This window comes from Solea solea, chromosome 10 (genome assembly GCF_958295425.1).
Source record: "Solea solea chromosome 10, fSolSol10.1, whole genome shotgun sequence".
Lineage (NCBI taxonomy): Eukaryota > Metazoa > Chordata > Actinopteri > Pleuronectiformes > Soleidae > Solea > Solea solea.
The window spans coordinates 1897243-1910814 of NC_081143.1; the positions used below are offsets into that span (position 1 = coordinate 1897243).

General features: G+C 46.9%; 2 protein-coding genes across 3 annotated transcripts; one reads left to right on the forward strand and one right to left on the reverse strand.

Moving 5' to 3' along the window:
* Positions 1–105: 105 nt before the first annotated feature.
* Positions 106–10204, forward strand: mtif2 (mitochondrial translational initiation factor 2). 2 transcript variants are annotated; one of them, XM_058639948.1, is made up of 14 exons: positions 106–206; positions 500–645; positions 862–1010; positions 1086–1257; positions 3436–3596; positions 3890–4066; positions 4139–4278; positions 4373–4497; positions 4568–4772; positions 4896–5148; positions 8844–8984; positions 9127–9291; positions 9372–9512; positions 9598–10204. In XM_058639948.1, exons 2-14 carry the CDS (start codon positions 569–571, stop codon positions 9771–9773), a joined length of 2082 nt encoding a protein of 693 aa, XP_058495931.1. In that variant the 5' UTR covers positions 106–206; positions 500–568; the 3' UTR covers positions 9774–10204. The 2 variants fall into 2 exon arrangements, with proteins under 2 accessions (XP_058495931.1, XP_058495932.1); XM_058639949.1 differs by lacking the exon at positions 106–206 and having other exon boundaries at positions 509–645; positions 887–1010.
* On the reverse strand, positions 9060–12557 carry sde2 (SDE2 telomere maintenance homolog (S. pombe)). Its single transcript, XM_058639950.1, has 8 exons — positions 12421–12557; positions 11710–11827; positions 11517–11628; positions 11125–11294; positions 10885–11008; positions 10676–10798; positions 10287–10596; positions 9060–10119 (listed from the first exon to the last, which is right to left on the reverse strand). Exons 1-8 carry the CDS (start codon positions 12517–12519, stop codon positions 9895–9897), a joined length of 1281 nt encoding a protein of 426 aa, XP_058495933.1. The 5' UTR covers positions 12520–12557; the 3' UTR covers positions 9060–9894.
* Between the last annotated feature and the right edge of the window lie 1015 nt (positions 12558–13572).

The following is a 13572-nucleotide window of genomic DNA, read 5'->3' on the forward strand; positions in this document are numbered from 1 at the left end:
AAAACATTTAAACTTTGAGCATGATGACCAAACGGAAAAAGGTGTAGTTCTGCCCCGCACCGCAGGACGGCGACGGCGGCCGCAGCCGCCGCGGCTCTGGCTTCCGCTTCCGCTCAGTCCGTGAAGTGTCATGGCGGCTCCCTGTGAGACGATGAAGATAAGCTGAGAGACGAGACAAACGTCTCTGTGACACGTGACAACTCAAGGTAATCTGCTCCTACATGATGTCATGAGACTATGATGCTGAACGGCGCGTGGCTGTTTTTTTTTTACTTTGTGTTTTGAACGAAGCGTGAACTGTTCGTGTTTGTTTGAATCAGAACGTTATAGTGACGCCATGAGTCCGTGAACGCAGCGCTGCAGTCACGTGACTCACGTGTTGTTCCATAAGATGCGTTTAAGGACTGACGTCATTATTGTTTTGTCTCCTGCCGTCTCTCTGTCTGTCTTCCTGTATGTGTCTCTCTGTGACTCCGCCCCCTTCTATGTCCCTCTACAGTTATGTTGGTAATGTCTTCTGTGGTGCGAGCGGCGCGACGTCTCGTCCACGCAGACTCTGTTTTGTTCAATGGCTTCCTGTGTCCATCTCAGAGTTGCGCCCCCCTGCTCAGCTGTGGTCAGAACAGAAAGTTGGCCTCCAAACAGGTGAGTGAGCACCTGTGTCTCAGTCCAGAGTCTGGACCTGTGTCGTTGTCTCCCTCACATGTGACATGAAACACAGGAGACATTTGTGTCTGGGCTTTTGAACTGTTTATTGTTTTGTGGAAAGCAGGACAGTAGGACAGCAACAAAGATAAACAATGAATAAAAAAATAATATTATTATTATATCAGACTTTGTGTGTTTACGTTGAGTTGTCAGGAAACGAGCTGTGACGTGTCTGCAGGTCAAAGGTCATAAGAAAGAGCAGAGGTGTCCTAAGGTCAAACCTAAAGTGGACAAACAGGAAGTGGAGATCAGTCAAAGAATGACGGTGTCGTCTCTCGCTGCAGCAATGAACAGAGACTGTGGTGAGAACCAATCAGGACAGAGACACAGATGCTGTCTGTGTGGGGCCACATCAATAAAGTTGTTTTGAATTCCAGATCACGTGTTCGAGGCTCTGATGAACACCGCGATGGACGTGGACTCTCTGGATTCGGACTCGGTTCTGTCGGAGAAGTGGATCAAAGAGGTTGTGACAAGATCAGGGATGAAGTTCAGATGGACCAATCTGAGCACGAGCAGAGAGAGGACCAACAGGGACGTCCACATGAGGTAGCAGGGACAGGAAGTCCCACACAGACCGATCAATCACAGCACGACTACAGACCGACCAATCACTACAGACCAACCAATCACAGCACGACTACAGACCGACCAATCACAGCACGGCTACACACCGACCAATCACTATAGACCGATCAATCACAGCACGACTACAGACCGACCAATCACTACAGACCAACCAATCACAGCACGACTACAGACCGACCAATCACAGCACGGCTACACACCGACCAATCACTATAGACCGATCAATCAAAGCACGACTACAGAGCGACCAATCACAGCATGACTACAGACCGACCAATCAAAGCACGACTACAGACCGACCAATCACAGCACCGCTACAGACCAACCAATCACAGCACGACTACAGACCGACCAATCACAGCACGGCTACACACCGACCAATCACTATAGACCAACCAATCACAGCACGACTACAGACCGACCAATCACTATAGACCGATCAATCACAGCACGATTACAGACCGACCAATCACAGCACAGCCACAGACCGACCAATAACTACAGACTGACCAATCACAGCACGGCTACAGACCGACCAATCACAGCACGACTACAGACCCGCCAATCACAGCACGATTACAGACGATCAATCACAGCATGACTACAGACCGACCAATCACTACAGACCGATCAATCACAGCACCACTACAGACCGACCGATCACAGCACGGCTACAGACCGACCAATCACAGCACGGCTACAGACTGACCACTTACAGCACGACTACAGACCGATCAATCACAGCACGACTACAGACCGATCAATCACAGCACGACTACAGACCGATCAATCACAGCACGGCTACAAACCGACTAATCACAGCACTATTACAGACCGACCAATCACAGCACAGCCACAGACCGACCAATAACTACAGACTGACCAATCACAGCACGGCTACAGACCGACCAATCACAGCACAGCCACAGACCGACCAATAACTACAGACTGACCAATCACAGCACGGCTACAGACCGACCAATCACAGCACCGCTACAGACCGACCACTTACAGCACCGCTACAGACTGACCAATCACAGCACGGCTACAGACTGACCACTTACAGCATGACTACAGACTGACCACTTACAGCACGACTACAGACCGACCAATCACAGCACAACTACAGACCGACCAATCACAGCATGACTACAGACCGATCAATCACAGCACGGCTACAGACCGACCAATCACAGCATGACTACAGACCGACCAATCACAGCACGGCTACAGACTGACCACTTACAGCACGGCTACAGATCGACCAATCACAGCATGACTACAGACCGACCACTTACAGACCGACCAATCACAGCACAGCTACAGATCGACCACTTACAGACCGATCAATCACAGCACCACTACAGACTGACCAATCACAGCACAGCTACAGACTGACCACTTACAGCACGACTACAGACCGACCAATCACAGCATGACTACAGACCGACCAATCAAAGCACGCCTACAGACTGTCCAATCACTGCACAACTACAGACCGACCAATCACAGCATGACCACAGACCGACCAATCACAGTATGGCTACAGACCGACCAATCACAGCATGACTACAGACCGACCAATCACAGCACGGCTACAGACTGACCACTTACAGCACGGCTACAGACTGACCACTTACAGCACGACTACAGACTGACCAATCACAGCATGACTACAGACTGACCAATCAAAGCACGCCTACAGACTGACCAATCACTGCACAACTACAGACCGACCAATCACAGCATGACTACAGACCGACCAATCACAGCACGGCTACAGACGGACCAATCGCAGCACGGCTACAGACCGACCAATCACAGCACGGCTACAGACCGACCACTTACAGAACGGCTACAGACCGACCAATCACAGCACGGCTACAGATCGACCACTTACAGACCGACCAATCACAGCACGGCTACAGATCGACCACTTACAGACCGACCAATCACAGCACGGCTACAGACCGACCAATCACAGCACGGCTACAGATCGACCACTTACAGACCGACCAATCACTGCACGGCTACAGACTGACCACTTACAGCACGACTACAGACTGACCAATCACAGCCGTCGTTCGCTCTGTAAATGTTGAATCATTTTCATGATCATGTGACCTCTGACCTCCACAGGCCACCAGCTGATCCCAGCAGCCTGAAGCCCCGCCCCCCAGTGGTGACCATCATGGGTCATGTGGACCACGGGAAGACGACTCTGCTGGACAGTCTGCGGAAGAGTCAGCTGGTGTCCACGGAGGCCGGAGGAATCACACAGCACATCGGAGCTTTTCTAGGTTTGAAACAACTTTATCGACACATTTAAAACAACCGTGGTTGACCAAAGAGCTTTAAGATTAAAAGCAATATAGATGATAGAAAATGGCTCGTACAAAGCTGCAGTTAGGATCAGCGTGTTTGAAAAACTCAGTGCTGACTGAAGGCTACACACTTTTTACACACTGTACCTTTAAATGTGCTTCCATGATTTGATTGGCTGTCGTCAGCTTCCTGTTTGTTATTGATTATTGGTTTGTTTGACACTGTTTATGTCAATGTTACCGATAAAGTTATTGATGTGTTTTTACAGTGCAGCTGCCCTCAGGTGAGAAGGTCACCTTCCTGGACACACCTGGTCACGCCGCCTTCTCCTCCATGAGAGCCCGGGGAGCCAGCGTCACTGACATAGTCATCCTGGTGGTGGCGGCAGACGACGGCGTCATGAACCAGACGCTCGAGTCCATTCAGCACGCCAAGAGAGCTAACGGTCAGAGAGCGCCCCCTGTCTGTCACTGCCGCTCTGTCCTACTCTCTTCTCACTCCTCTGTTGTCCTTTCAGTCCCGATGATTGTGGCGGTGAATAAATGCGACAAACTTCACGCCGACCCTCAGAGAGTAAAACGGGAGCTGCTCGCTCACGACGTCGTCTGCGAGGAGTTCGGCGGCGACGTTCAGGCCATTCACGTGTCTGCTTTGAAGGTCAGAGCGCACACACCGGGGGGGCGGGGGGCGGGGGGCGGTTGGAGGTCGGGACCTTAGCTGACCGTAAGGTTTCCTGTCATGTCGTTGCCAGGGAGACAACCTGCGACTTCTGACCGAGGCCACAGTGGCGTTAGCTGAGGTCATGGAGCTCAAAGCGGAACCCAGCGGCTACGTGGAGGGCGTGATCATCGAGAGCCGCACCGACAAAGGCATCGGGTGAGAATCATGTGACCTCATCAGAGAACCAGGGTCACTCACATTAACGCGTTTGTGTCTTTGTCCTCAGCCCTGTAACGACGGCTCTTGTCCAGCGGGGGACACTGAAGCGAGGTTGCGTCCTCGTGGCGGGAAAGACTTGGGCCAAAGTTCGTCTCCTGTTTGACGAAAACGGGCAGGCGGTGAAAGAGGCGGGGCCAAGCTGTGCTGTGGAGGTGGTTGGGTGGAAGGAGGCGCCCTCTGCTGGAGAGGTCATCCTGGAGGTGGAGTCTGAGGTCAGAAACCTGCTGACCTTTGACCTCACAAGTCTTTTTAATCAAAACATTTAACATTTTTTAAGTTGCCACGTTTTGTCGTATTTTTGACTGTTTTTCGTGTTTTATCATGTGGTCGAGCAGCAGCGAGCACGGGAGGTGGTGACGTGGAGGAGCAGTGAGGAAGAGCAGCAGAAGATGGAGGAGGAGCTTAGTGCCATCGAGCTGAAGCAGCAGCAGCACCTGGAGTCATACAGGAAGGAGAGGGCGGAGTTTTCTCACCTGAGCTGGAGAAAGAGGAAGGTGGCACTCTACCACGCAAACAAGAACAAGCCCTTCGTCAAGCCGAGTGAGAAGACGCAGGACGAGAAACTGCAGATGGCGCTCATCATCAAAGGTATGAAACTGAGCTCTGATTGGTCCAAACTCACCTGACCTCGCAAGGACGTATTGTGCCACTTCCTGTGTCTCCTGCACTTTCTGTGATTATCTATCCACTGTTACTATCAATTAACTAAAAGTGGTGAATACTTTTGCTTAAACTCTGTCTTTCACGTAGATTCATGTACGGTGGTTTTTGTTAGCGTAACAAGTTAGCTTAGCAGTGATGCTTCTCTCTCTCTCCATCTCTCTTGTGTTTAATTCAATTTCAATTCAATTTTATTTGTATAGCGCTAAATCATAACATACATGATCTTAGGTCTCTGTACATAGACAACATCAAGGAGAGCAGAGAAACACAACAGTTCACACAATGAGCAAACACTAGGCATCAGTGGAGAGACAACACTCCCTCTTAACAGAATAAGAAATCTCTGACAGAACCAGACTCACACATGTGCAGCATCTGCCTCGACCGGTCGGGGTGAAAGGAAAATGGGGGACAGAGGAGAGGAGGGGGAGAGAAAGGACAAGAGGGAGATGAGGTAGAGACAGAAGAGAGAGAGAGACCAGGAGCAGAAACACAACAACTGTATCAAGTTACAAGTTTATACAGTCAATGATATCGACTATTAATTATAGCACAATAATAATGGTGATGATATGTATGATATGGATAGCCTCGAAAACTGGATCTGGATCCTGCAACCTGCAAGATGAGAATACAGAGAGAGAGAGAGAGAGAGGGAAGGAAGGGAGGACATAAACTAGGGAGAGAAAGAGACAAGGTTAATGACATATAAAAAGTCATATTCATACTCTGAGTGTGAGAGAGTGAATGTGCGTGCACCACAGGAAAATCCCCCAGCAGTCTAGGTCTATAGCAGCAGAACTAAGAGCTGGTCCAGGTTTCCCTGAACCAGCTCTAACTATAAGCTTTATCAAAAAGGAAAGTTTGAAGTCTAACTTTAAATACAGAGAGAGGCTCTGCCTCCCGAACTGTCATTGGGAGCTGGTTCCACAGGAGAGGAGGAGCCTGGTAACTAAAGGCTCTGCCTCCCATTCTGCTCTTACAGACTCTGGGAACCACAAGTAAACCTGTATTTTGTGACCTAAGTGGTCTGTTAGGGTGATAAGGTAAGACTAGGTCTTTCAGGTATGAAGGGGCGTGACCATTAAGTGCTTTGTACGTGAGGAGGAGGATTTTAAATTGAATTCTAAACTGTACGGGGAGCCAGTGTAGAGAAGCTAACACTGGAGTTATATGGTCTCTCTTTCTAGTTCCTGTCAGAACTCGTGCTGCAGCATTTTGAATGAACTGAAGGGTTCTAACAGACTTGTTGGAACATCCTGATAATAAGGAGTTACAGTAATCTAATCTAGATGTAACAAAAGCATGAACTAGTTTTTCAGCATCCTGTAAAGACAGAATGTTTCTAATTTTCATAATGTTCCGCAGGTGGAAGAAGGCTGTTCTGGAAATGAGTTTTATGTGTGAATCAAATGACATTTCCTGGTCAAAAGTAACTCCAAGGTTCCTCACAGTGGAACTGGAAGCCATGGTGATGTCATCTAAAGTGACAATGTGATCAGAAAGTTTTTCTCTGAGGTGTTTAGGGCCGAGTATAAAAGTTTAAAAGTAGAAAGTTACAGGTCATCCAGGACTTAATGTCTCTGAGACATTCATGGAGTTGAACAACCTGATTTATTTCATCCGGCCTCATTGATAAATATAGCTGTGTGTCCTCTGCATAACAATGAAAGTGTATGTTGTGCTTCCTAATAATGTTCCCTAGAGGAAGCATATATAAGGTAAAAAGTATAGGCCCAAGCACTGAGCCTTGTGGAACTCCACAATTAACTTTAGTTTGTAGTGAGGCTTTATCATTAACGTGAACAAACTGGAATCTATCAGATTAGTATGATTTAAACCAGCAGAGGGCAGCACCTGTGATCCCAAGAGTCTGCTCCAATCTCTGCAGTAGAATATTATGATCAATGGTGTCAAATGCAGCACTAAGATCTAACAGGACAAGTAAAGAAACTAGACCATTATCTGAAGCCAAGAGAAGATCGTTACTAACTTTAACTAGTGCTGTTTCTGTGCTATGGTTTAATCTAAAACCTGACTGAAAATCTTCAAACAGGCCATTAATGCATTTAGTGAGTCCTCTTTACTCCTCTGCCTCCTTTAGCGATAAAGACATTTCTAATAAGTGTAGCTTGTTAGCTCAGATGGAGGCGAGGCTTAGTGAGGAAGAAACTCTGCTTCACACATTAGAAGCTAAGTCAGTTAGCCAGTCCCCTGTAGTCGGTGCGGACCACATAGCATTAGCTCCCTCAGCCAATAGTATCCAGCTGCCGCAACACCTTTTTATTTTAGATTTAATTTTTTTAACTTTATGTAGAGAAATAAACTTACAACAGTAATTACTGTTCAAAAAATAAAAACCATTGTTGTAAAATTATGACATTAAAGTAACTATTTATTAAGATGTTGAAGGTTCGGTATAACTTAAAATTGTAATAAAAGACCGAAAACCAATAAATGTTGGGAAGAACGCTTCTGTAGTGCTTTCCTAAACCCCAGTCACTCCAGTTACACGGTGTAACTTACACCTACACTTCAGCTCCAGAGAACACATTTGTTCATAATTATTATGAACAGGTTAAGTCTCACTCACTACCATGCATGAAGCTAAAGTGCGGCTAATTATTATTATATATAGAAGAGGCCGATATTTTAATTTAGCAAAAAGTAAATAAACCACAGCTCGGCTTTAACATGAATATTATTCAATATATTAAGCATATGAACACTTACTTCCATGGATGATGTTTTAAAGGTTCCTCTGTTTTTCCTTCATATAGGGTTAGCTAGTTTCTAGTTTTCTGAGTAGCATCCAACTGGATACTACTGAGTTTTCTCTTTGTTTCTTCTTCTTCTTCTTTGAGTTTTCTGGTGGAATTCTCTGTTTCGGTGAAACTGGTGTGCTGCTGTGCTTCTTTTCGAGCAGTCGCCAATTAAAAAGCCCATAGAGACTGTGTCTATTAATACGTTCAAAGTTTAAATTTTATTAATCCCCTTAGGGAAAGTATTCCTCTGCATTTTGACCCATCCTAGAATTAGGAGCAGTGGGCTGCCACACTGAGTAGCGCCCGGGGAGCATTGGGAGTTGGGTACCTTGCTCAGGGGTACCCCGCAGGGAATTCAACATGGTGTGTTTTATCGCCTATACTTACACTAAGGGGGACCACGAAAACATGACTGAGTATTCTTTTTCTCCAGAGTCCCAAATATAGGTATTGAAATGATTAAAAAGTTGATTTTGCATAATATGTCCCCTTTAACAAGCTTATAGTTAGAGCTGGTTCAGGGAAACCTGGACCATGTCTTAGTTATGCTGCTATAGACCTAGACTGCACTCTGTCACACTCAGGGTATGAATATGACTTTGTCATTAACCTTGTTCTTTCTCTTCCTCTCTAAATAACCTCATAGTTGTATAAACATGTCATCAGTTACTGTTCTGTATAAACGTATAAGTTGATATAATTGTTGTAAATCTCTTTGATCTCTCCTGTCCATTTTTCCTTTCACCCCAACCGGTCGAGGCAGATGCTGCTCATCTTTGGTTCTGTCAGATTTCTTCTTTTCTCTGCTCAATGATGATGTTTGTGATGATGAAACTGAATAAAATTGACCTGCAGGTGACGTGGATGGGTCAGTGGAAGCCATTTTGAACATCCTGGACAGTTACGACGCTCAGCAGCAGTGTGAGCTCCACGTCATCCACTTCGGCATCGGAGAAGTTTCCGAAAGCGACGTCAAGTTAGCGGAAACATTCGCAGGTACAGCGCTCAGTGAGACACCTGGTGGTTTGATGGCGTCAAGTTATCTTAAAAACTCATAACAACTTCATGAGACAAAGTTTGAAAACAAGTTTATTCAACAAAAATACAACGTGATTATTGATCATGTCGAACTCTCCAGGCTCCATCTATGCTTTTAACGTGACGGCCAGCAGGGCAGCACTGCAGCTAGCAGCGAGGCACGGCGTCCCCCTGCGTCTCCACAACATCATTTACAGACTGGTGGACGAGCTGAAGGACGAGCTGAGCGGGAAACTTGAGCCGCTCCGCTCACAGAACGTGATCGGTGAGTGAAGACGCAGAGTCACAGCTGAACGTGTTTATCTGCCAAACTCCCGTCTCACCTGTCGCCCCCTGCTGGTCCAGGTGAGGCCAGCGTATGTGCGGTGTTCGAGGTCTCTGTGGGGAAGAAGAAGGTTCCTGTGGCTGGGTGTCAGGTCCACAAAGGTCTGCTGGACCAGAAACACAAGTTCAGACTGATCCGAGGACAGGACGCCATCTGGGAGGGTGAGTGAGACCAGGACCAGAATGAGTCCTGGACCCTGTGTGTGCTCAGTAACATGGCTAGATTTTAACAGTGCGCCCCCTGCAGGTAGTGTGCTGGCGCTGCGTCACCACAGAGACGTGGTTCCTACGGTGAAAGCGGGAATGGAATGTGGCCTGTCGACGGACGAGGGCGAGGACGTGGACTTCAGACCCGGTGATGTCATCGTCTGCTTTGAGAACGTGGAGAGACCGCAGGTCACTTCCTGGAACCCTGGCTTCTGACCACGCCTCCTCCCATCATGCTTTGCTGCTACTTAATGATGACGTCATATTTAAAAAAAAAATAAAAACAAAAACTTAAGAGTCTGTGACACAGCTCGGGATGGTCTGACCTCTGACCTCTTCACTTCCTCCTGCTCTTGCCAGGTTTGGCGAGCAGCGCCGGGTCCACTTGGTCTGGCCTTAGACCTCTGACTGAGAAGAGACGGGCGGCGCGTTCTGATAACGTTCCCCCGCACTTTAACCCCCGAGACATGAGTTCCTTCTTTAGGACGTCCAGACCCAGAGATTCCAGCTGCTGGACGGATGACGCTGCGTCCACTGACACCATGGACGCGTCCAGCACAGACTGAGGAGGAGGAGCAACAACACATGAGTGACACGCCCATTTAAACTGATCCAATAAATAAAAGTTTGTTTGTGTTTCCTCAAACTTTTAAACTTGTTTTTCATAATTTCTCAAAAAATAACTTAACAACTGTGACCTGAAGAGTTTAAATGCCCCTCAAAACTGACCTGCTGCTGAGACTCTGCAGGGTTCTGGTCCTCGGAGGATGTGGACTCTGCAGGGTTCTGGTCCTCGGAGGATGTGGACTCTGCAGGGTTCTGGTCCTCGGAGGATGTGGACTCTGCAGGGTTCTGGTCCTCGGAGGATGTGGATTCTGCAGGGTTCTGGTCCTCAGCAGATGTGGACTCTGCAGGGTTCTGCTCCTGGTTCACAGAGGATGTGGACTCTGCAGGGTTCTGCTCCTGGTCCACAGAGGATGTGGACTCTGCAGGGTTCTGCTCCTGGTCCACAGAGGATGTGGACTCTGCAGGAGATGACCTAGAAGAGACAAATGTATTTAATGGGTGGAAATAAAGGAATATAACCTGGGTCTTGACTCAGTGGATCTGGACTCTACCTGCTGCTCTGGTCAGGCTCCACCTCCTCCATCTGAGTCTCCATGGTAACCAGGTCACAGCGAGAGGACGTTGACGGGGACTCGTCATCGTCGTCCTCTGAGCTCAGCTCGTCCAGACCCGCCCTGTAACCATGACGACAGATTCAAAAACCAAACCCTCCATCACCGACAAAAAAAAAAAAAACACAGAAGAAGAAACCCAGACTGACCAGAAAACGGCCGCCGCCTCTGTCTTCTTCTTCTTCACCTGTGGACCGCTCTGAACCTGGTTTGGTCTCTTTGCTGCACTCGCCTCGTCCACCTTCACCTGTCCACTAGAGGACGCCTGCAGACCTGACACACACACACACACACACACGGGAGGTCATGCTCCGCCCACAGACATCACCAGGGCTGTAGTCTGAGTGGCAGTCAAGAGCTGAGGTCACATCATGGACGTGTGTGTGTACCTTTGAGCACAGACTCCTCCAGTCTCTCTGAAAGGTCGTGACACTGACGTTGATACTGAGGGTCAGTGAACTGATGTTTGGGTTCAGACAGTTTCCTCTGCAGACGCTCGACGCGCCGCTGCTCCTTCTCTGCCTCACGCTCCGCCTGCTTCTTCAGCCAGTCTGCCATCCTGCACACACACCACAGAAGAAGAAGAAGAGATACGGCTTAATACCCACAGAAGAAGAGTCCCCACACCAAACCTCAGAGAAAATCAGTGATTTTAGCTGGTGGAGACACAGCAGCTGCTGGTCCTCTGCTGCCTCGTGTGGTCACTTTGTGTCACTGAGGTCAATCTGAACAAAGGATTTCAAACACTTGACAAAATGAGTGAGTGGTTTACAAAACTCACTCTTTCTCGTGGTTGACGTCTCGGAGGCGGCGTCCACTCAGGTCTCTGCACGCTTCACGGTTTGTCGTCTTCTCGATCTGAGCACCGAGAGCTCGCAGCATGGAGCCAAACCCTGACACACACACACACAGAGTCAGGGTCAGAGTTCAAACAGCTGATCATAAAGCAGGATCAGTGTTTTCCCTGGACTCACCTCCCTTCCCTCCACAGAGACGGGGCTGCAGGTGATAGACAGCTCCATGCTGCACAGGATCCTCCAGATCTGACCTTCGACCATTTCTGATGACGTAGAAGTCCTCATAGGACACGCCCTGTTCACACACACAATTAAGTTTCTTACATATTTCTATGTAAATGTGTTGATTTTAAACATTTGTTTCTCAAATTATTTACAGTTTCATACATGTTAAGTTTAATTAAATACTAATTCTTATTATGTGGGGAATTATCGGCAGTCTGTTACAACACTGTCATCTACTGGAGTTATTTAGATCTATGTTAACTTATATTAACCGACAACACCAATGATCACGTGACTGAGTGGTTAGCGCCAAGTTAAACTAACTGAGTATCACCAAGTTAAACTAACTGAGTGAGTATCACAGAGTTAAACTAACTGAGTGAGTATCACCGAGTTAAACTGAGTGAGTATCACAGAGTAGAGTTAAACTAACTGAGTATCACCAAGTTAAACTAACTGAGTGAGTATCACAGAGTTAAACTAACTGAGTATCACCGAGTTAAACTAACTGAGTGAGTATCACAGAGTTAAACTAACGCCTAACAAACGTGTTTACTCCTCTGTTGTTAGCTAACGTTAGCTCGTCGGCTAACAGAGACACTTGCGCTCGGTACGGCTCACTTTACCCGTCTCTCTGTGTCCCCCTGTGTCTCCGTGTCTCACCTGCAGCTGGACGAACCGGGTGAGAACATCTTTGACCACAGAACCGTCTGGAAACACCGACGAACTGCGGAGCCTCGCGAAGTTCACATACACCTCCATCTTAGAAACACACGTAAGTCAGCTCAGCGCATGCGCATCCACACTTCCTCTTAACTCCTCCGCCAGGGGCCCTACGTCATCCTACGTCATCCCGCTGCCTAAACAAATGAGGTTTATTTAATAACACATCAGTCAGCTTGCTGATGACACCACAATCTTTTTAAAAAATGCTGGCCAGATACCTGTCGCCATTCATGTAATTGACCACTTTTCAAAGGCATCTGGTCTGTATCTAAATATAAATAAATGTGAATTGTTACCTTTAAAAGATTGTAATATACAAACTATTTGCAACATTCCGATCAAGGAAGAAGTTACATACCTGGGTATTCTTATCTCCAAAGATCAGAAAATGAGATGTCCCTCAAATTTTTCTCCAATCATTAAAAAAACTCAAAACAAATTGAATCAGCGGCTGCAAAGGGATTTGTCTCTAAAAGGCAGAGTGTTACTTACCAAGGCTGAAGGGATATCGCAGCTCTCTCTCTACACCTGGATGTTAAGATTTGTAGAGATATTGATAGGATGCTTTTTGACTTCATCTGGAAGAAACGTACACATTATATCAGAAAAAGTGTTATTATGAATAATTATGAATCTGGTGGGCTTAACTTTTTGGACTTTAATACACTAAACAATGCTTTTAAAATAAATTGGGCCAAGCATTTCCTTAAAAACCCTGTCTCAATTTGGAACTTTATTCCCCACTATATATTCTCTCGCTTTGGTGGTCTGAGCTTTATTTTGAACTGCAATTACAATGTGGACAAACTCCCTGTTAAACTGTCCAATTTTCCTAAGCAGGTCCTCTTAGCATGGTCTCTCATTTATAAACACAATTTCTCACCTCACAGGTATCTGATTTGGAATAACAGAGATATTTTATATAAAAACAAGTCACTTTTCTTTGAGAACTGGGTACAGAATCAAATTCTGCTGGTGTGCCAGCTATTGAATGGAGAGGGGCGGCTTTTGTCTTATAGAGAGTTTCTTTTAACATACAATATTCCAGTTACGCCTCGAGAATTTGCAATCGTATTTGATGCCATTCCA